The sequence below is a fragment of the Hetaerina americana genome, unplaced genomic scaffold (genome assembly GCF_022747635.1).
Source record: "Hetaerina americana unplaced genomic scaffold, ioHetAmer1.1.p SCAF_7, whole genome shotgun sequence".
In the NCBI taxonomy this organism is placed as follows: domain Eukaryota; kingdom Metazoa; phylum Arthropoda; class Insecta; order Odonata; family Calopterygidae; genus Hetaerina; species Hetaerina americana.
Window position 1 is genome coordinate 81,378,504 of NW_027287316.1, and position 22,307 is coordinate 81,400,810.

The 22,307-nt window shown below is 41.1% G+C and overlaps 1 protein-coding gene across 1 annotated transcript in view; it reads right to left on the reverse strand.

Moving 5' to 3' along the window:
* The window catches only part of LOC139696364 (pleckstrin homology domain-containing family G member 5), a 218,337-nt gene that overhangs the window by 53,950 nt on the left and 142,080 nt on the right, over nucleotides 1-22,307 (reverse strand). Inside the window, exons 2-3 of the mRNA XM_071595108.1 lie at nucleotides 9,207-9,497; nucleotides 7,859-7,956 (exon numbers count right to left, since the gene is read on the reverse strand). Coding sequence (XP_071451209.1) covers nucleotides 7,859-7,956; nucleotides 9,207-9,497 — 389 coding nt within the window. The remainder of the gene's footprint in view (nucleotides 1-7,858; nucleotides 7,957-9,206; nucleotides 9,498-22,307) is intronic.

Genomic DNA, 22,307 nt, shown 5'->3' on the forward strand with positions numbered 1-22,307 from the left:
CTCAGTCCTGCTGACGCAAGAATTTTTAACTGCAATTATGAAATCACCCCCGAATCTATTTGTTCTGTCATTTCTCTAAAAGGAAAAGGATTTTGGGAAAATTTCACCGTCTAAAATATCAGTGAATTACCACTATTACCGCTTTCTATCCCAATAATTGAGACGTTATACGACGAGGATTGAACAGTTATTATCTCTATAAATATTTTTTCCCTCCGGTTTACATTTCCATGGAAACTATGTATCTCATTTCCATTCAAACCTTTCCCTATTATCGACCAATTTCGATTCAATCGAACTGTTGCTATGTAGTCCCAGGCAGGTTACTTATCTTAGGACGTTAAAGACACAATAGTCCCCGACTTACCATTGTAGGTCAGATCACGCAAATACAAGTTGTAAATCCGGGAGATCGAGTGTAGAAAGGATGGATTAAAATTGTCTCTTACCATTAGATATCCAAATAAAAATGATAGTAATTGCGTAAAAGATAATTAGAATTGGCAGTTTATCTATTTCTTACATATCCTGCATGTCCTTTTCTGCCTTTAAAATTTTTCTATTTAATAGTCCGATCTTTTTAACAGTATTAAGGTATGATTGAACATACGTAATCTGTTATTGGACATTGTTGCATGTAAGTACTTTCTGTAGATTTAGATTTAGTTAAAGTTGAAACGTTGTACGTATAAGGCAAATTTGTCAAATTTTTACGACGTAAAATTAATATTTCACGAATGGGCGCTGCTTAAATTGAGATTGATTTCACAAAATAAGAAATTTAGTAATCAGGAAAAGAGGTGCGAATGTAAAAAATGTATTCGGCCCATGATTCATGCGCCGTCTCAAATCCTTTATTAAACTATCGAAGAACTCACAAAAAAGCACCGAAGACTCTCGGGAATCGAATGTTCGAATTGATGAAAATTCTGATTTGGACAAAGCATAAAATAAATCCACCTGATCGTTGAAAACTGTTGTCATGGAATAAAATCCTCATCTCGTTTTTTGGAATATCTTTTTTTTATTTTTTTTATTTATACATACCATGCAAGCCACCGCCAAGGTGTGTGGCAATGGGTGAATACGCACCCGAACGATTTTTATCCAAACATGACCTCACCGCGGTCGAATAATGTTACTATGATCCCCTTTCGTTCGTGGAAATAATCACATCTTAAATCTGTCTGTTCTACACTTAATCCCTTTAATTTTACTAACAAAATCTGTCCTACCGCAGTACGATGGGGGCAATAATACATTTTCAATTTCTCTGTGTGATTTCCAGCCTGGCTGCTCTAATAATTTAGATACGCTACTAAGTTTTTCATATTTTTCATATATTTTTCGTTTCACTAATCTAGAGTATCTGAGAAGGATGCTGCTTGGGACTCGGGACTGTGTAAAAATAATATATTGGAATTAAATACAAGAGGTGCGAGCGTGGTGCTTCCGCAAAAGGAACATTACCTCAAAGTACTAGATGCATCAATGTTGGATGATATTCGAAATCACATCCACCGGCATTCCAACTTTCCCCCGTCTGCCACCTCATATGCTCAACACCCCCAGCACCAATGGCAAAATATCAGAGGTGAAGTTAAGAAACGCATCTCAGTTAGAATACGAGAATAGTCGTGTCCATGGGCCCATTGTCGTCAAGCCTTAATAAGGTAAATGACTCATGCTCACCTTTTAAATCTTTGAGTCGCGCAATTACAGTCGAATGTGAGCTTTTAAGTTCCCCCATCACGGATGGTTATGGTTGACTCTTCCAGCACTACGATTTTAACAAAAATAGCAAGGCTCAGTCATTAATGTAAAACTTTTTAAAAAGAAGGGGAGCGCGATAGAAATTCTCATCAAAACTCAGGACAACGGGAGTGTAAACAGCATTCCGCGTTTCCATTGAAGATATAAAACAAAACATCAAGGATGAGACGAGAGGTCGCTATTGTTCAACGTAAGAATAAAAGAAACGGAGAGTGATTGGCTGAAGTTATCGAGTCATTGTGAGCGACGCAAGTGTTTGGCGGGTCTGGGCGGAGTCCTTGCACACGGGGAGGGGTGCGGAGGGGAGGCTCCGAGGAGTGTGACGTCAGAGGAGGCGTTGAACGCGCACCTGGCACCCACGAGGGAGGAGAGTGGCTTTAGAGGGTCGCTGAATTATGAGCAGCAGCATTTCACCCCCTCCCACCCCCCCTCCACCCTACGGAACACAACCGGAAAAATTCCCTCATCACCCCCACCCCCTCCTCACTTCGACCAAGTGAGCAACGCCCTCCTCTCCCCGCCGATGTGAGCACCCGGGGAACCGCTAAAAGTGCCGACTCGGTGAGCCCTGCGTCGGCTCCCCAAGTGACGTGCGTTTGGGGAAGTGTCGCCCGACGCTATCTGTGCGTCACTTTCTCGTAAGAGGGCTGTCCAGAAAGTAATCTCCCTTTTGCTAAAAAAAATACACTGGAATATATACACAGAAAATTTATTATTTTCATCTCGAAACTATTTACGTATCTCTACCATTTTTATGCACATTTGCTGAACAGATTCAAACACTTCTCATATCTCTAGTTTTCAAATTCCTTCAGCATAAAATGCTGTCGCCTGAGTTTGCAGCCAACCTATGACGGCATCTATTTGTATTTATATATACCCTGTAAGCCACCACTAGTGTGTGTGGCAGGGGGTGAACGTGCGTACACGAACGATATTTATCGAACGATATTTACGTATTCGAACACGAATGATTTTTATCCGAAAATGACATTACCGCGGTCGGACGATGTTATTCTGATCCTTTATCGTTCATGTGGAAAATTACATCTTAAATCTATCTGTTCTACACTTAATCTCTCTAATTTTACCAGCATGATCTCTCCTACCGTATCTCGATGGGGGTAATGATACATTTTCAACGTCATTGCTAAAGAGACCTCCTTCCAATATATGCAAGAACTATCCAGCCGCTCTAATGTTTTGGACACGCTACTAAGTTTATCATAACAACCTTTGACACATCTACCTCCTCTATGCTGCACGCGACCCAATTTTGCAATTAATACAACTATGTGAAGATCCCATGTACTTGCAGAATATTCTAAAGGAGTCATAACCAACGACAAATAACAATTCTCTTTGACTTTTTCATATAATTTGCCCGGTACTCTTCTAATAAATCCTAATTTTGCTAGCTTGTCTACATATTCCCCGTAAGTGTTTCACTCAGGAAAGGTCATAATTGAGGATTGAGTCTAAAAATTCCATTTCGGTGTTTCCAATACAGGAGGAGTTCGGATGGGAATTGCTCTTTTTCCAAAAATTTATGACTACGCACTTTTTTAAGTTTAATTTTAATTTCCAAGTGTTGTACAGAATTAAGGTCATCTGATAAAGCTGCTTTGTCCTCAGGATGACGGATACCACGGTAAACTACTGCATCACCGGCAACTAAACGCATGTTAATCGTGACTACGGAGTCAGTGTCATTAATGTAAAGTGGTAATAAAAGGTGTCCGATAAAACTTCCCTGGGCTACACCTGAAGTAACTTGTACTGCATCCAGACAGCCCTCGTATCTTCTCCCTGGCACCAAGGTCAGCTTGCCGTGAGTCTAATGTCGAGTTTGTGAGAGGGAGAACTAATTCCGTGCCTCAACAGTCCCTCCAGCCCGTTCGTTACTCAACCCCCTTCCTTACTTCTCGTCGTGGTTTCGCCGATAAATGTAATATTAGAGGATAAGAAATTTTATGACATCTCTGGGTCAGTATTAAGTTCGAAATGTGTAGAATGAATTTGGGGAAAACTTTATTACAGATCAAAGTACAAATTAGTAAAACTCTTCAAAACAGCTCCCTTGAGCATCAACGCACCGATGTCGGCGCCTCTGCAATGCTTCTGGGACGCTTCCTGTGAGGCATCAACGGGGCCCTCGTTCAGGCACCTCGTCACGACCTCTTTCACGTAAACCATTGGTCCAAAATGATACTCAAATGGGTTGTACTTGGGTAGTACTCAAACACCCATGTCTCGTCACCAGTAACCACTTCTTCTATATGATTCGGGTCACTTTCACTGTGGTCCAAGAGGTCCAAGGCAAGATTGTCACACAAGAAGTCTTCCGATAGCACCCTGAGGACCACCTTGGCCCATCTTTCTCATGGCTAAATCTTCTGTAAGAATGCAATGTACTGTGATTTTCTGAATATTGCCCTCTTCTGCTATCACATCCTGACAATCGGGGGCCAATCGGAATTGAGTATGTATCTCACTTTTTGCACATTTTCAACGCACTGTGTTGATGGATGGATGAGTCGAGGGCATTCCTCATCGTCTATCTCCTCGTTACCCTCCCAGAACATCCTTTCCAAGCAGAAAACCATCACTCACTATTATCACTTGGGACATATCTCCATAAGCATCCTTAACCATAATCATGGTCTCCGAATTCGATTTTTCGAGTTTAGTACAAATTTTTATCGCATATCATTGTTCCATGGAAAGTAGCATCGTGAATTTGCGACTCGACCCTCGAACAGGGGTTTAGTCTAGCAGCGATATGCAGGCTGTCACGGCCCTGAGGCAACTGTCGCGGGTCGTGTTGCTTTCCCAAGACTTCTCATAATTTTTCCCGACACAAATAGTCAAACTCTCGTCGTCCGTTTCGCCTGGGGAAAAATCGTTTTACTTCCGTTTTGGGACGGACGCTGCGTGTGTGTTGCAAAACAAATTAGTACGTAAATACATCGATGTTCAATGACTCAGTTGCGTTTCCTCATTTACTTATCGAGACAACAGCTCCTCTTCTTTTAGTAAACCTCCACATATTGCGGTCAGGTCTTTATTTATGGCTGTAGGTTGGCTCCACGCTACGTATTTACATCTCTTTGGAGGCACCACAATTCCGAGGGTATATGATGTCAGCAGCGACCAAACCCAGGAGGACCAGAAATCTGAACTACCTACTTTGAGGAACTTAACCTTCACTATGTTTTAGTCTGTGTCGCTCAGCATCTGCATCGCCACCTGTGGCTCTTTCCGCAAGGGGTTTGCTCGCGGGGACGAAGTTCTAATGCGAGCTCGCACAGCGTACATTTGAGTCAATCATGATGGCTCATTAATCTTATACATTGTAACCGAAATTCCGCAACCATTTGTCGTGCGAAATCTTTAATTAAAATCCATTTATAAGAAATAAACGTTTTACTTGAAGGGCATTTACTGAAACGAGCTAGCTTAATTTAGTATATAAATGATAATGACTACTGCAAAGTTATCTATACTAAAAAGAATTTGTATATTTCCATAGATTTGGAATCTGGATTAAAATCAGAGGAAAAGTAAAAAGTCTTTTTAGAATGGATAATAAATAATTCCACGAAAATAAGCCTGAAACAGTAGAATATCAACTACAGTGCAGTTTAAATCAGGACTATGTTATGCATTTCGTAAATATTGGATTGATTTGTAAAGATTCTTATCTCATTTAATTGGTGATTTACTTTACGTAACATTCATCCGACGAGGAACAAGTGAAAGTCCAGTGGGTCGAGTGCTCGAAAGGTCAGGGTTTGACCCCGTGTGACGTTTATGGGCACTTTCGGGCCTTCACCCACAAGTTTCATAGTTTTTTGGAAATACATGTACATCAAATCTCTCCCCGGGAAACAGCAGGCAGTGGCAGTGAATGAGGAACCCCTTATTAGTGCCCCGTGTGAATTCCATTCACCATAGTTAACCTTGATATTTTTGTACCGTGCAAGCGACCGCCAGGGTGTGTGGCAGGGGGTGGACACACACCAAACTAATTTCGACTCGAATATGAATCCTACCACGGTCGGACAATATTTAATATGATCCCTAGTCGCTCGTGGAAAAAAATAACTTCTTACGTCTATCCGTTCTACACTTAAACTCTCTAATTTTATTGACTTAATCTCTCTTACCATACAACGATGGGGGTAATAATACATCATTGCCAAGGAGAAATTCTTCCAATATATTTAATCTGCAATATAAACTTCGTTTCATTAAGTAATTCCTAGCCTAGTTGCTATTATCTTTTGGATACGCTCCTAAGTTTATCATAACAACGCTTTAAAACTCTAGCACCTCCACGCTTTTTGCTATCAAATTCGGCAATCAATCTAGCTTCGTAAGAATCCCATATACTAATAGTAAATTCTAAATGAGGCACAACCAGCGAAAAAAATCATAACACCTGCATCAAATTACTTAGAACTTTTGCAATAAATGCTAATTTTTTGTTAACTTTCCCACATATTACTCTTTTGTGTTTCACTCAGGCATTTAATCGAGTCTAAACTTTATATTTCGGCATTCCTGATACAGTAGGAATTCGGGAAGGAATTGCTCTATTTCCAAGTATTAATCACGACCTATAAGTTTAATTCTAATTGCTAAGTGTCGCTCCAGCATTGTATAGCATTCGACAGACGTCCCAATCTACTTGAGAATTACTCTCCACAGGGCACCCAAGGAGTCAATTACGGGATATCCCGTGTGCATCTGAAAATTTCAGCCTCCCTTGTGATTCCTACCCTGAGATGTCGATGTGGGGAGCCAGTACACTGGCCACTTTGGGAATAGTGGCAAAAACCTTTTAAGAACTAATGGAAGGAACAGTGGTGAGAGATCTTGTCATTTCCTGACGTATCTGCTGAATATATGTCTGTCGGAGGGCCTTTTATCGGGTTAGGGTCTCCACATCCGCTGTCGGCGTTTCCATGAGCAACTCGCTCGTTACCTTCTTCAGGGCTTCTGGATGAAGAAGATGAGCGAGCTGGTCGTCGAAACGTTGACAGCGAGATGGAGAGAACTTAAACTGCCAAAAGACCCGAGAAAAATTTATTAAACTTCACGTTCATATAGATATATTGGATGAATTAAAAAAAAAATCCATCCATTGTCTTAACGTTTCAATATTACAAAAAATGAATGCTTATTAGCTCGGGTATTTCTTTATTTTACTTTTGTTTTTTACGTAATAAAATCACTGAAAGAATGAAAAATGTATTCCTCATCCTCCAGCGGATAAAGTGTGCAATGCATCGGTGGTTAAGTAGTGTTGCTCGTTCCTCCCGATTCGAATAGCGGATGCACGGAGAAATATCGACTGTCATTATTCTCCCCACAATCACCGCCGCCTCTGAGTTAGCGACGGAGGCATCCTCTCTCGGGGAGTCTGGGCTTTGTACCTCGTAATTAGTGTCATTTTCTGGGGAACCATCGATCCTTTCACAAACGCGCCTAGGATAAAAAAATGAGATTAATTCAGTGATGTACTACGCGGGTGAATTCCACGACTAATGTACCCCCTCTGATCGTGTTTCACCTATTTGGTAAGTATTCCACGAACGGACATGCAAATTTAGAAACTAAGCCAATTTGAATTGCACGAGAATTAGGGTAATTTGAATCCAAATACAAATATCCGTCGTTAAAAGTATGGATACTTTTATTACTTTTTGTCCGGTTACAGGTTGGTGAGAATTTGTTTGAAGGTACAAATGTGAGCAAATGAAAATTGTCGGCTAGGCGTCTTGTGAAGTTTTGACCACTAAAATTACTCAAAAAAACAACCGGGCCTGTCAATGTTCATCTCCGCCACTCAATCCGTCACGAGGGGGTTAGTTTGAACGCATACTTATGGTCCACAGAGGAGCAACGGATTGAGTTTCGTCTTAATTCGGAAACACGATCCGAGGACGCCCTCTTCCTCGAGATCCAGTTGCGACACTCCGCAGAGCGACGGATTGGATAAGATGGGGCGGGCTTCTTTCCCGGGGCTACGGGAGGGGGTCACGGGGAGAGGGCACGCGATGGTCGAGGTGCTACTCACGCGAGAGTGCTGCCCTTGGTGGCCGGCACAAACTCTTCCTCCTGCCCGGTGTCCTCCAGGCACTCGAAGCTGACGCTGAAATATTCCGAGCTGGAGACCTGCGCGCCGCCACGCGACCGAGAATGAAAGGCACAAAATCGTATTATACTTGAGGTCACCTCCTCTGCACACACACACACAGGGACACACACACGCACACAAAGCACACATTTATCATTAGTATAAATCGGTGAGTTTATCGGTGAATTTATATTTTTTTTATATATATATATTTTTTGCAGGTTCCCCTTACCTTTCCCCATCCATTTGAAAAACCCTAATCCCCTCATCCCTTACCCTTTCTCCTGGTGCTGCACCCCCTGCCACACACCTTTTTGGTGGCTTGCAGGGTATTGATGTAGATGTAGATGTAGATGTGAGATACCTAATGATTACATTGAACGTCGAAAAAAGGTATTAATTGAAGAAGCTTGTTAAATTAATTGATATTGGTATAAACGCATTTGCGGAGTGCCGAACGCTCGTTTGCGAAACATATATAACGTGATATCGTCACGCTACGTAATGAACCGGTTTTTGGAACACCGCTACGCCATCAAATTTCGCGTGAAACTAGGAAAAACCGGGAAGAGACTCATGGTATGCTCAAGAAAGCTTATGGTAATAACGCCATGGGCACAACGGGTGTTTTTTTGTGACACAGTTGTTTCTGGAAGGTAGAGAAGATGTTGAAGACGCCGAATTTTCAGGATGCCCTTCGACCTCAAAAAAGACGACAATCTTGCAATAGTGAAGGCTTTGTAGAGAAGGGATCACAGATTAAGTGTTCGCATGGATTCTGATGAAATTGGTATCTCTAAAAGTAATGTGCATCGACTCGAGAATGGAAACATCGAAATGAGAAAGGTGTGTGGGAAGTTGGTGCGGCGGGTGCTCTCGAACGAACAAATGGAAACTCGCACGCGAATCTGCCAAGAGCTTCTCAACCCTGCCTCAGGCATCTTACAGCCCTGACGTTTCCCCACCAGACTTCTTCCTCTTACCCCGTCTCAAGTCCGTGCTGAAAGGACGTCACCACGGCTCGGAGGAAGCGTTACAACAGGCCGTGACGAGGGAGCTAAGCAGCATTTCGGGCGCCACCTTCCAGAAGGCGTACGAGGCGCGGAAAACCCGCTGGCAGCGGTGTGTGGACGCACCAGGGTGCTGCTTTCAAGACTTTTGAGTGGATTTTTCAATTCTGGTACTAGTTATTCTTTAAAGACTCAGTCCTACTACTATTGGGAAACATCTTGAACATTTGTACCTTATCAACCGCTGGCAGGGGTGCCACTTTGCGGGATTTTCTCACCTGTGACCTGGTCAGCTTCTGTCGCCGCGTCTTTGAGTCTTGTGGCCCGCAGGCGGCACGGCCTCCGGGCACGTAGAGGCGGTCACTGGGAGCCGGCAGCTCCGCGGACCCCGAGAGGTGCTTGGAGGGCCACAGGGTCCCTCCGCCGTTGTCCAGCAGGAGTGGCACGGTAGGGTCGTCGGGGTCGGGAGGCCCGCGCTCCCCTTTGCCGGAGGCCGCGGCCGCCGCCGCCGACTTGACCAGCATGCTCGGGTCAAGGGAGTCAATGTGTGGGAGACTCCGGGAACGACCCTGAAGGGAGACAAAAAGGCGAAGATAGAGAGGAGGAAATGCATTGCCAAGATGCGAAACATTTGTTTTAATTGCATTGAGTCGCACAGTTAGATAGATAAGCGTTTATATTCGGGCGCAATAGAGAGCATAAGATTCCATCTTCCAAAGTACATGTCAATAGTAATAATAATGAAAGGTAATATATAAAGCGTTTCAAGAGATAGAGAAAAGAATGTTAAAAGTAAGCACAAGATGTAATTTTGTGGGGAAAACCTAGGGAAATCAGGTCTAAAAAACCTAGTAAAAACCCACGCAGGAAAGTACCCACAAGAAAGGGGGGTGTGGAAAACCTGCGGAAACCCTGCTTGATAGAAAAAGAATTATAAACAAAGTACAATAAATACACACATAACTGTGCGAAGTACATTAAAATAAAATATGGTTATGCATATACAATGCGATAGGAAATGGAGTAACAGTACCTATCACACTGATTCTTTATAATGCGCCCAGCAATGCCTGCAACCCCTTCGCTGACTGGCAAACTAAAGCTTGGTCATCAGCGAACCTAACTGATTTTACGAATTCCCCGCCCACTTTCATTCCTACCTCGAGTTCTTCCCATGCCTCTTTGATCATTTCCTCTGCATACAGGTTGAAAAGCAACGGTGATAATGGGCAACCCTGCCTTACACCTCTTCCTAACACTGCCCATCCGGACTCCCAGTTCCCCACTCGCACCTGTGCAGTCTGAGACATGTATAGGTTGCGGATTAGCCTCCTTTCCCTCCAATCTATTCCTATTTTCTGCGATATACTCATTAGTTTTTCCCAATTCACTTTGTCAAACGCTTTTTCGAAATCTACGAAACAGGCAAGTACATCCCAATTGTATTCAATGTTCCTCTTTATTAGTGCTCAATTTGTTGCAATGACATCACGCGTGTCTCTTCCCTTCCTAAATCCAAACTAAACATCCTCTTTGTAAACGTTTTCCCTCCTCTCCATCCATTTATTGATGATTCCGAGTACCAGCTTAGATGCGTGCAACATAAATCCTGTTACTTGCGGAATCTTCCCGACAAAGTCCTCCCACTAAATTTCCTTATTTTTCTTTTCCTTCTAATTCCCTTTCTTCTGTATTAGCCTCTCCACCATTGGCCAAACAAGGATTCCCTCCACGGTGTTTTCTTCAATGATCTTTCTAATGTCTCAATTATTGCCTTTAATTCCCTCTTCAGGCACACACTACTATGGCTGAAACCCCTGAGGTGGGGTGATTTTGACTCCTAGCAGTAGCAAGCTCGGAACAGGGCCCGTGCCTTGCACACCAGGGGTTACCCTCCCCCTTCCAGTCGGCTCTCTCTCCTAACACTTCCCCCTCTAATCCTCGCTCTCCCCTTCCCTCCTCCCACGCCTTACCTCAGACACCCACGTACAAGTACATCATCGTCTAAAGGCGAATCCTTGTCGTTGCAGCCATTGGTCTCTCTCTCAATCGCCGTTATTTTCAGTTCATCGTATGTTGTTACTCTCAAAGCACTTTGTACATCTATAAAGTTCTTTCTTGGCCTTTCTCATCTTTTTTGTCCCATTGTTTTCCCCTCCATTTTATTTTCCAGGAAATTGTTATGTCTCATTACATGTCCAACAAATTTAATTTTCCTTTCCTTCATCTCTTTTATTGGATTCCTATCCTCTTAAATTTCTATCAATACCTCTCGTAGGGCTTTTCTTATCCGTCCATCTTGTTCCGTGTTCTATCCTTCTCCAAATCCACACATCCATTTCTTCCAACCGAGTCTTTTCCCTTTTTCTTAATGTCAAAGTATCGCAACCATAAAATAATGTACTCCAAATAAAAAAGTTTGCAAAGAATTATCTAATTTGCAATTTCATGTGTTTGTTTCCTAAAAGATTAATATTTATTTTCATATGTCTTTTCAATGCACAGGTGTATCTGTTATCTCATACAATTACACTCTCAAGTTAGCAGAACTACTTCATGGGTAGTCATTAAATTTACAGGGTGTTCTGCCCTGTTCCTATAAACTATTATACATGTAGCTTTCGTTTTATTCACATTTATTTCCAATTTTTATTTATGCAAAGCTGCGGACAGGGGTTTGAGCATTCTATTCACATATTTGGCTGAGGCTGCCAGGGTCACAATAGCATCCGCAAACCTAATGCATTGTGTCTTTCTTCCATTTATCTTTATACCATTTGTCTTTTCCTTCATTGTCTCTCTAACCTCTTTAATTAATACATAAGTTAAATAGATATGGAAAAAGTGGACATCCTTGCCATACTCCTTTTCTTATCTTTGCTTCTTTTACACATCCCTTTACTTCTATAACTACGAAAATATCGGCCGTTAACATATTTATTAAGAATAAGATATCCCGCCACTAATTTAAAGTGAAGCAAATTGCGAAAATCACTGAGAAGGCGGTAGGTAGTTTGATCACCAAGTACATAGTTTGATGCTGCACCGCACCCGTGCGGGAGTGTTCGATGCTACGCTGCGGCCGAGGGCGGAATGGACCGGGGGAAGGCATTCGAGACTCAACTTCGGCGCGAACATTGAACCGAAGGGGGAAAAAATAGGAAGAACGCTGCGGGGGCGTCGTAGAAGCTGGGTCCGAGAAATTATCCCCTCCCCGTCCACGAAAATGAATTAATTGCACGAGAAGTTTCTGAAACTCGTTAATTTTCGCTTCCGACGAGACGGTTAAAGTTTGGCGTTGATTTTTATCTTCTGAAACACGGAGTCATATTGGGGCGTTGAAAATTATCAGATTTTAGACTCAAATTCGAGTATATCGTCCCACGCTATCATATATTAAATGCAGAATTCCTTATGCATGACTCCAATTACTGTAGAAATAATATGACATACTATGCTTGATTTTTATACTTTACGTATATTCCGTTACGAAGAGGGAAGGAGTTACTTATCTCTCCAAAATAAGAACTGGAGGATAAGGTGTGTTTTGGTACTTTATAGGCTTTTTTATTTAATTGCAAATTTGAGAAAATGTTTTCGTAGACGGAGGAAGTTTGGAGGAAGTGGATGAGCTAATCTTAAGGGAGAAACTTTGGAGGGTACGCAGAAAAACCCATTTATAATACCGTGACGTGAATTTTACGAGAGGGTTTGGGGGGGGGATATTTCCAACCCTTGCCCCCCGGGTTACGGCTGGAAATATGTGGTCAATTTTATGCTAAATTAGGCTTGCTGAATGGTGATGGCGTACGAATATTAGTATGGCTGGGGGAAAATACGTTTATTGTAAAACGCATTAAACTCGTTTATTCAAAACGACTCCGGAAACTCTTCGCCTTCACGAGTATACTTCACTGCGTACTGGCTGAAGAAATTCTCCCCTACTTGGTTAATTGCAGTTCCGTCCTTTTGTGAGGTGGTGTTGAAGCGGGGCAATGGCATCCAGTCACGATCCAAACGGTAAATGATGTCATTCAAGTCAGTTATCTTCAAATTGCGTAGTGGTGAAGGAAGCAATACGAGGGTTGCTATTTATATATTGAGCCTTGGCAACGCTTTAGGCGCCATGTGACGTTTTCATCTGAAATTTGGACCCTTTTAACGCCAATTTTATCCAGAAAATTGTGTCGTTTGATCATAAATTGAGTTGTTTACACTGACTCGAAAATTTTGTCTCAGTGAAAAAATAGAGTTAAATCGTGAACACTTTCGTGCAACGATTTTTCACGACTTTCGACGAGGATTATCAAGACAGGAGTGCATCGATCAACTTACTTCCACTTTTGGCGATGAATGGCCATCCTTTGGAACTGTGAAACGCTGGTATAACGAATTCCATCATGGCCGCCGTTCGCTCAGCGACGAAAGTCGTGAAGGTCGTCCAAAATCAGTTGTTGTGCCAGAAAACATTTATGCTGTGCAAGAACTAGAGAAGGAAGATCGTCATGTGACTTATCGCGAGAATGAGGCATCCTTGGAGTTAAGTATGACGAGCATCAATAAGATATTGCATGAACATTTAGCTGTGAAAAAAATTTGTTCGCGTTGGATCCCGTATGCTTTGACAAAAGCTCAAAAAGATGCTCGTGTCAATTGGTTTAAAGAAATGCTCAAGAAATACAATCGCGGTGCATCAAAAACTGTGTACAACATCTACTCGGGTGGCGAATCTTGGACCTATGCGTATGAGCCCGAGACAAAACAGCAATCCACTGCGCGGGTCTTCCAAGACGAGCCAAATCCGACAAAAGTGATTCGTGCACGAAAGACTTCGAAGAAAACGAGCGCCTGTTTCTTCGAAATAACTGGAAATGTGGCAACCGTACCGTTAGAGCAACGTAGAACCAAACGTGAATTCATTCTGAATGGTACATGAGCATTTGTTTGCCAGAAGTGCTTGGTGAAATACGAAAAAAGAAGCGGCAACGAAGGATCATTCTTCATCATGACAACAATGCAAACTCTCGCAGATCCGCTGAAACAACTACCTATTTGACTGGCCAAAACGTCGAATGGATAAGTCATCCTCCGTACAGCCCTGATGTAGCATCAAACGACTTCTTTTTCTTCCCATTTATCAAGAAAAAATTGCATGGCCAACGTTTTTCGGCGCCTGAAAAAGCCGTTGATGCATTCAAATAACGTTTTGGAGGTACGTACCTCAATCGGAGTGGAAAAAGTGTTACGATAATTGGTTAGAGCGCATGCAAAAGTGTATTGATTATCATGGAGAATACTTCGAAAAACAATAAAGCCATTTTCAACGATAAATTAGTGCCGCTGTGTAAGGGAATCCCAGCCTAAATTTTATAGAAAAGTATTTACGCTACTGCGTTGGTCATAACAATGTTTGACAAATCTAGCCACCCTCCGCTGAACTCGATTTAATTCCGAAATCAAATTTATGCATGGGTAGCCTAATTTTGTGGAAATGTTAATTTAGCCTCAAAAGAATTTGTGTTTTTACACCACGAAATATTCAATTAATGCATTCATTTATTATTAAATTCTTTAAATAGTCCTTGGAGGTAACAGATGATCATCGAATACCCGTGATACCCTTTTAAATTATTAATTTAAAGTCCTCCTCCCTTTAAATGGAGAGGCAAAGAGATGCTCCTCGGATCGATGAGAAGTAGAAGATAAAACGCGAGCCACACACACACACACACGACAAACCACGGCATTCATTGGATATCTAGTGGACAAATGAATTTCTAAAATTTACAAAAAATATCGATTGAGGCATTGAACACAATATTAGATAAAGTACATGGGCTATTAAAGATCTGGGTACCAAAACTTTTCTATAAAATGAAAGAGGCTAATGAGAGAAATAAATGCTATTTTAATTCGCAATTATTTAAACATTACACGTCAAACTAACCGTGGCTCAATTTTTTTAGTTATATCCTATATCGTCATTTGCTTACAGTTTTATATTCTTTCATGGCGCATTAGAGTTTTAAAGCCCTACAGATGATTTATGAGAAAATGAATCCATTGTCATTTGTGAGTTAATTTTTGCGGCAGAAATATTCATAACACTCACTTCTCTTGAATTACAGAGGGAAATAATTTCCGAGAACGAGTTCACATATAAGACATGGTCTCATAAAAGAAATGAAACTACTACCAAATAAGGAGACCCATCTCTGTGAATAGCGAATACGCGAATTGCTGCCCCGAATTGGTGATGGCCTTCAACCACGCGGAAAAGGAAACTCCTAAATTTCGGCGAAACGTTGCGGTAAAATCGGAAAGCAGGCTGACAAAAAGTTTGCGTAGGAACTTCTCAACGCTGCTCGAGCAAAATAGAGCTAGACGGACTCTAATTGATACTCAGTTGAGGTGTACAAAGGAAATTATAATTTAATTTTCAAAGCCCTTGACCGGTGTAGATTATTCAAAATTCAACATTGGGGTAGGATTTTGCGTCAAACAAAGGAACAGCGACTTCCGCTCTTCATAAGTTAATCCGCAATGAAGATATTATCGCGGCATTACTCCCTCCGCCCCCCCCCCCGCCCTCCCTCCCTCCCTCCCCCTCGTGGTAAGCAGTGCTCGAGCTCGCTATGTTGTGCTGCTTCTCCCTACTTTTGGAGTCTGACGATGAGACTTCCAAGTGTCCAGCAGTCCGACGATATGGCCTAAGCCGCGGTGACTTTTCTCTTCAACAGCTAGCAGATTAATTACCGACGCTCGACTTCCACGTAGTACTTCTAAATCCTCCAGTGCTGCCTTAATTTCATCCCTTCCCCCCTCCCCTTCACCCTCCTCGGCGCTATACGTCACTCAACGGCGCCATTAAAACAAAAATGTCGACACTACGCCTGAAAAAACCCATCGAGATATATTTATTTAATGGTTATTTTTTATTTTCGTCATTTTAACTTATCATTTTTCTTATCACAATTTTCTGATTTCATGCATACACGTAGAGTGAGTGATTCAAGCCTCACTCAACATTTCCTAGGGTACATTTTCTTCAGAGAAAACGTGGGGAGTTTTCCCCAAAATTACCTGCATTAAAAGGAAAATTTTAAATCTAAATAACCATCTGGAATTGATTTTACATTCTTATTAATCGATCTGTCTAATAGTTGCACAAGTTTGGTGAAAGTATCACTGAACTTACCCATGCAACTGAATTTTCAATTATATTTCACGTGAAAAATACAAATGGAGATTCTGAAACTCTTATCATACGCAATTGACATCGATAACTATTATTGACCATCAAAAGACCTATCTTTAACAAGTAGAATACCTTGTTTATATACATGTGTCTTTACTATTTAGTTCATAGAATAACAAACAAAAAAATATATGCAAAAAGAGGAGAACATTTATTTCATTAGAGAATCGAAGGTAAATGATTAATTTTTACGAATTTCAAAATGAGATATTTATGAAGTTGAATACATATTGTTAATACGCTTCAATCATTTGCATAGATAATTTTTTAGATAAAGGATAATATTGAGAGATTTAGGATAATTTTGAGAGATAAAGGATAATCCATCACAACAACTTTATACGTTTATACCTTACGGAGAAACATAATATAAGCGTTGATTAATGGCGGGCGTCAGGTGTGGGGGGACGGAAGGCGACCGTGGAACAATAAAGGGAGTTCACGATGTCGTCACTGCCGCCATGAATAAGGGATGCGACGAGAGTAAGAGGAATTGAGAGAGGGAGGGAGGGGTGTTGCTGCTCTGGAGGTTGCTTTTATTGCGAGCTCGTGAACATTTGCGGCGAAGAATAAAACGAGGCCGACACAGCACAGAATCGGACGGAGGCAAAAGCTCGTGAGCGGTCGAGGTCATGGAAACCTCCGTAAAAAATTCGCTGTCTCGTCGTCATGTTATTGAATTGAATGAAAAAAATCCGAAGTCTTTTTATCTCCCACAAACGAATGCAGAATATTTAAGTCTAGGACAAACCGGACTTTACATCATTCATCGCCCAGATTGAGGCATTTTCACTCATGATCATAACTCTGATGAGAATTAAGAACAGGAGTGGGAGAAGGAGAGGGGGACTGTAACGGCCCGGAGATAACTGACGCGGGTCGCGTTGCTTTTCCGAGATCTGTCACCATTTTTCTCGCCATTAATCGTCCCACTTCAGTCGACCGCTTTGACAGGAAAAATCGCTTTACTTAATTATTGGGACAGGATCTATATTTATATGAACAAACGTCAAGCACTTCGTTTTTTCCTCACATATCACTTAGAATGGACTCTTTGTCTCCTGGCGCTTCCCTCGGCGTGTTTTTCATGGAACATCATCGAGTAGACGAGGCATCAACGGCAATCGCCTTTTCATTCGCTCCCTTCCAGAGTGTCGTCACTCTTATTTGCATCTCGGCGTTGTCAGGACGCACCTCTTCCCATGCTATCGAGATGAAATCAACATCGACCACAGTTCTACCTTAAAACCAAAATGAGCTGTTCAGCGACTGAAAAAGTTAATGAAATAATTACTTACTTCCAATGAGAAGTTCAAATTGGGATATATTCTTCCTGCCATTATGATAGCTAATCAGATCGCATGTATATGAAGGATTGATTAACTCTTTGGAGATCAGTCCATTCCAAACATCCTAATACCAAATTATCCTCTGAATTGTCTAATAAGTACTCTTCACTGTCGTACACAACTCTCTGAATCATAACCCCCCTATAGTCCTGACGTCGCCCCAGCAGACTTCTTTTTGTGTTCCCTCGGATTAAGGCAGACCTGAAAGGAACCCGTTCTTCGTCCATTGAAGAGATCCAATCAATCAAGACGAAGACCTTGCGGGAGATCCCCGAAGACGCCTCCCAGGGTACGTACCGATCATGGCGGAGTTTCTGGAAAAAATGTGTAGAGGCCCAAGGACAGTACTTTGAAGAATTGCAAGTGTTTCTGCAAATCTGTTCAATGAATAACTCAAAATAAAAAAAAATAATTGCTTCACTTTTGGAACGCAACCAGTATGCAGCTCAGCAAGAATTTCAGTATGGTGTAATACACGCCTTAGAAACATTTTCAAGACCCTGGTAACTTCAAAGTTTACCTATGGTAGTCCTAATACAGCCGAACAACGCCTAAAAAATCCCAGCCACTCATCCAATTAATTAACCTTCTGGATTTAATAGGAAGACTGGAATTGCACCATCTTAATTGGAAGGAAGATCACCTACAGTGGAGCCAACAAAACAAAGACAACTTAGTCCAACATGCAGTGGTGGGAATAAATAAGATGCTGAGAGAGGGGCAGCTAGAAATACGAGGAGAATTCGGGCAGTTTGACAGGAGCGCATGAGAATCCAGAACTATGGGTGAACCAGGAGATGCCCCTCGGAAAGACAACGACGTAGCATAATTATAGAAACATCAGTGCGAAATGTAATTTGTTCTAGAGATGAAAAGTTAAAATTGATGCATGAGTCAAAATGGCCATTCGGGTTTATTCCTGAAGTCGGGAATAACTACATGATGGATGCATTCAAAATGATCAAATTTTCTGAATATAACAAATGTAAGAACATTCTAAAAACCTTCGGAAGATTCCACGACAGTAACTTTTAGCGGAGTCATCCGCTAAATGTTCATTATAATGCAGCAATTTCAAAGCGCAAAATCAATTCGCCTTGCCTGAGATTCGAACCCTGATCCCTCAATGTCCGCCCGAGTGCTCTAGCCAGTAAAACTGTCGAGAGCTCTTACACTCCGAAATTTTGGGTGGCTTTAAAGGAAGAAGATGTCGTGGTGAACTACCTTACATACTATGTCACAGGCATTCGCAGTCGTGTTACAGTCCATGAGGTTAGAGCTGACTTTAAATACAAATACTAGGGGTGTTTTACCGTTGATAAATTCCAAGAAACTGTTAGAGATGCCGCGAAAGTAATTTGTGACTACGGATGGAGGCAGTGAATGATTCATGGTCAAGGTGAGTGTTTTTTACACTAAAATTTGCTGCACTGTATAAACATTACTTTTAATCACTAAATGAAATTTTGCTCTCTTTAAAAAGTTTAACAAAAATTTTTTCAAACACGTGTTTGGGTCAAAATGACCCGTCTGGGCGCCCTAGTGTTAAAATTCCAAATACATTTGATACTACCCTGTATGTATGTCTACTCATGTCCATTTTTCGTTTTGCTGTCAAATTTGCATACCGCCTTGATAAGAATATTTAAGGACTCATGTAGAAAAAACTGCCGTGATTTAAATTCGCCTTGCGCTACATATCTATTTAATTCGTCCACAATTACCCAAGGGGAAAATTCTTAGTGATGTGAGTTTTATATTGTTTTTACGCTGTTGCAGTCACAAAGTCTCTTGGGTACATGATGGGCGGTTGAGGTCAGCCACACTTAGAAAATGTGTTCCATTTTATATTTATGCGCTCATACCCTTTGCGCCACTCCATTCCATGGGGTCGTTCGTCTCATGGTAATTTGGAACCATCCAAATTACCTCGTTTCACTAATTTCCTTGATAGGAACTTGAACACTTCTTTCCCCATCGTCACATCCACGTATTTTATCACGCATGCTCTTCAGATCCGTATGTACGCTCTACGGACGCATATCGCTGGAGCATCCAACACAAATTCTTCCATGATCCACTATTCATACTGGTATCTGTGTACATGTTTCCCTTCAATTTCCAACACAAACGATTCTGAAGCACTCCGCACCGATTGCATTTGTTGTAGGCCAATCGATAAGGTCTTCTATGCGTTGGAGAAGCTACTCATGATATTACTTTAATATCTAAGAGGGTAACCCCTCTTTAAATTAGGCAATCTAGTTTTCAAAAGTAAACTATATACTAATTTTGCCTAAATAAATTCTGAAGGCTAGAATTACTGATTAGAAGATTGTAGAATCACTCATTGATCGAAATGATTGATTGCGTGCTTATCATTTTAACTACTAACCTAGGATTCTCAAACTATCTTCTTGAAATACATTTATGATTTTTTTGTTCTCGATTCCCAATCGGGCACATCGATATTCAATCCTCTGTTTTATCGTAAGGCATTTTACATCAATATATTTCCCTTTTTGGTGTTACTTTTTATTATCACGTGCCTGAATGGAAAATTTAGTAATTAAGTAATAGCATATATTCATAGGTAAAATTCGTAATCATCAAACATGCTCACTCACTTGGCATTGCGTTAATTCCAATCCATAGGATACAGGTCAGAGGTCAATCAAAAGTCTAATAAAGAAATGCAATTTTGTTACTCCAAATGAGCATTTGTCCCCTTCTACTCGCCGGTCGTGTTTCCAAAACTGTCAATTTCCGAGCTTTTTTCATTTGTCAAACACAACTTGTTACAACTGCAGTCTCCTCCGTCAATGCGCCGCATGCATAAATGAATAAGTTCCGTCGATCAGTTAACAAACCTTTGATTCCACTTGCATAGGAAATATCTGGTATCTTCTTAACGTTGCGTTCATCATTGTAAGCAACAGGAGAAAGTTAATAGTGTGATTTACCACACCGACTGCCTTTCATTGCTCAATTTGCTTTCGCAGGCGCGCACTGCCCTCTCTTATAGCACTATCCATCGTTTCCTGAGCCCACAGATTGATATACACTAAATATTGTTGACGATGGAAGAGGATTTACTCAGGTTTATTCTCTTATAATAAGAAAACATTAGAGGAATGCATTTACGTATCTCTATTACGTATTGTTTCAAGCAAATTAAGGAAAGGAATACAATACGAATTTATACGAATTACTTCGTTTATTTTAAGAAGAGGCAATTGAGAGTTTATCGACATAAATCGACTGATATTCCTCCTCGTTGTCACATTTTCTTGAGCTAAGACTGTCTAGAGATTCCTTCATAACCGTACTTCCATATTTGTGTGAATTTAATTTACAGTTTGGGCGTCTTCAGCCCACCTCACTCTGACATAAATGAATATGATGTATACCCACGACTTCCGGTGAGCTATGTTCTGGTTTTCCGTTCAAACCTCGGAAGCAATCGATTCTGGAGCCGACAGCTCAGTCTTTGGGAGGGTCGGTTTTTCTCGACTTGAGTTTTTTCCTCTCGTCGGTGCAGTGTTGTTAATTTCCATTAGTGTCTCGAAGGCCGCCTGCCTCATCTTCTTCCGCACTCTAACTAATGGAGGATGCGAACGAGAGTGTGGTTTCTGAGCAAGAGGATCTAAGAACTTCCCCCGCCCTCTCTCCGAAATGGTGGAAACAAGGAGTGCTGTGCAGTTGAGGAGTAAACTTCGTGGATATTTGATCGACAACACCAAGAAATCCAACCATAACATTTAGGTCTAACATGGTTGGGCATCAAACATTTGTCTTTTACAAATCTAATAAACCAGAAAAATTACTGGTGTCACCAAATAAAGCATTTATTTGATAGGGATAATTGAAAATTGTGCCTCGCAGACAAAAAAAAACATTTTAAGGGTATTGGGCAACTCTTTTCGATTTTAGCCTACCGTCCATGGTTTTTACACGCTCATGTAACATTTGCGGTATATTTACTAATTTTTCAGATGTAATTGGCTCCATAAAATATTAAATAATTTTAAATGTATCCACTGGAAGAAAAATACGCAAGTGGAATTCAAGAATCCTGCTCTTCCGTTCGTTTTTGAACGTATTTCTCGCTCAATACAATCCACGGTATTTGAGACTCACTTATTGTACACGTAATTGTGGGACTCATTAAAAAAAGTTGCAATTTATTCGATGTCAATTTTATAAATTGACTCAATGATTTTATGCAGAAATAATGGATTTGGAAAAAATATTAGCATCCAAATCAGGACACCTAAATTGGATCACATTAGATGGATTTGACTCTTTATTCTCAATTTTTTGTCATTCGAAATTGTAACTTTTAGAAAAACACTAATTTATCATGGCTTAGGTCTTAGGACAGGTCTCTCATGACAATGTATGCCGCCATTAGTGCATCATATAATACAAAGAGGAACACATTCGCAGAGAGGCCATACGTCATCACCCGAAACACTAATAACCCTTTGGCGTTCATTTAGAAGAGCTGAGGCATTTGGTGAACATGGTACGGGCAGAATTTAGAAGGGTGGGTGAAAAAGAACCCCTCGCATGTATTTATCAGGGAATTTGTGGTTCTCTATCAAAGCTAAAAATACTAAAGGTAATTTTATCTCATAAAATATCTTTGAATATATAACTAATTGCAAAAATAGCATCTAGCACCACTTCCAGTTTAAATACCTATTTTGTTCACAGATTTATCTTTTTTTTTAAAACAACCGGAATACGGGAAAACGTGTTTGGATGGA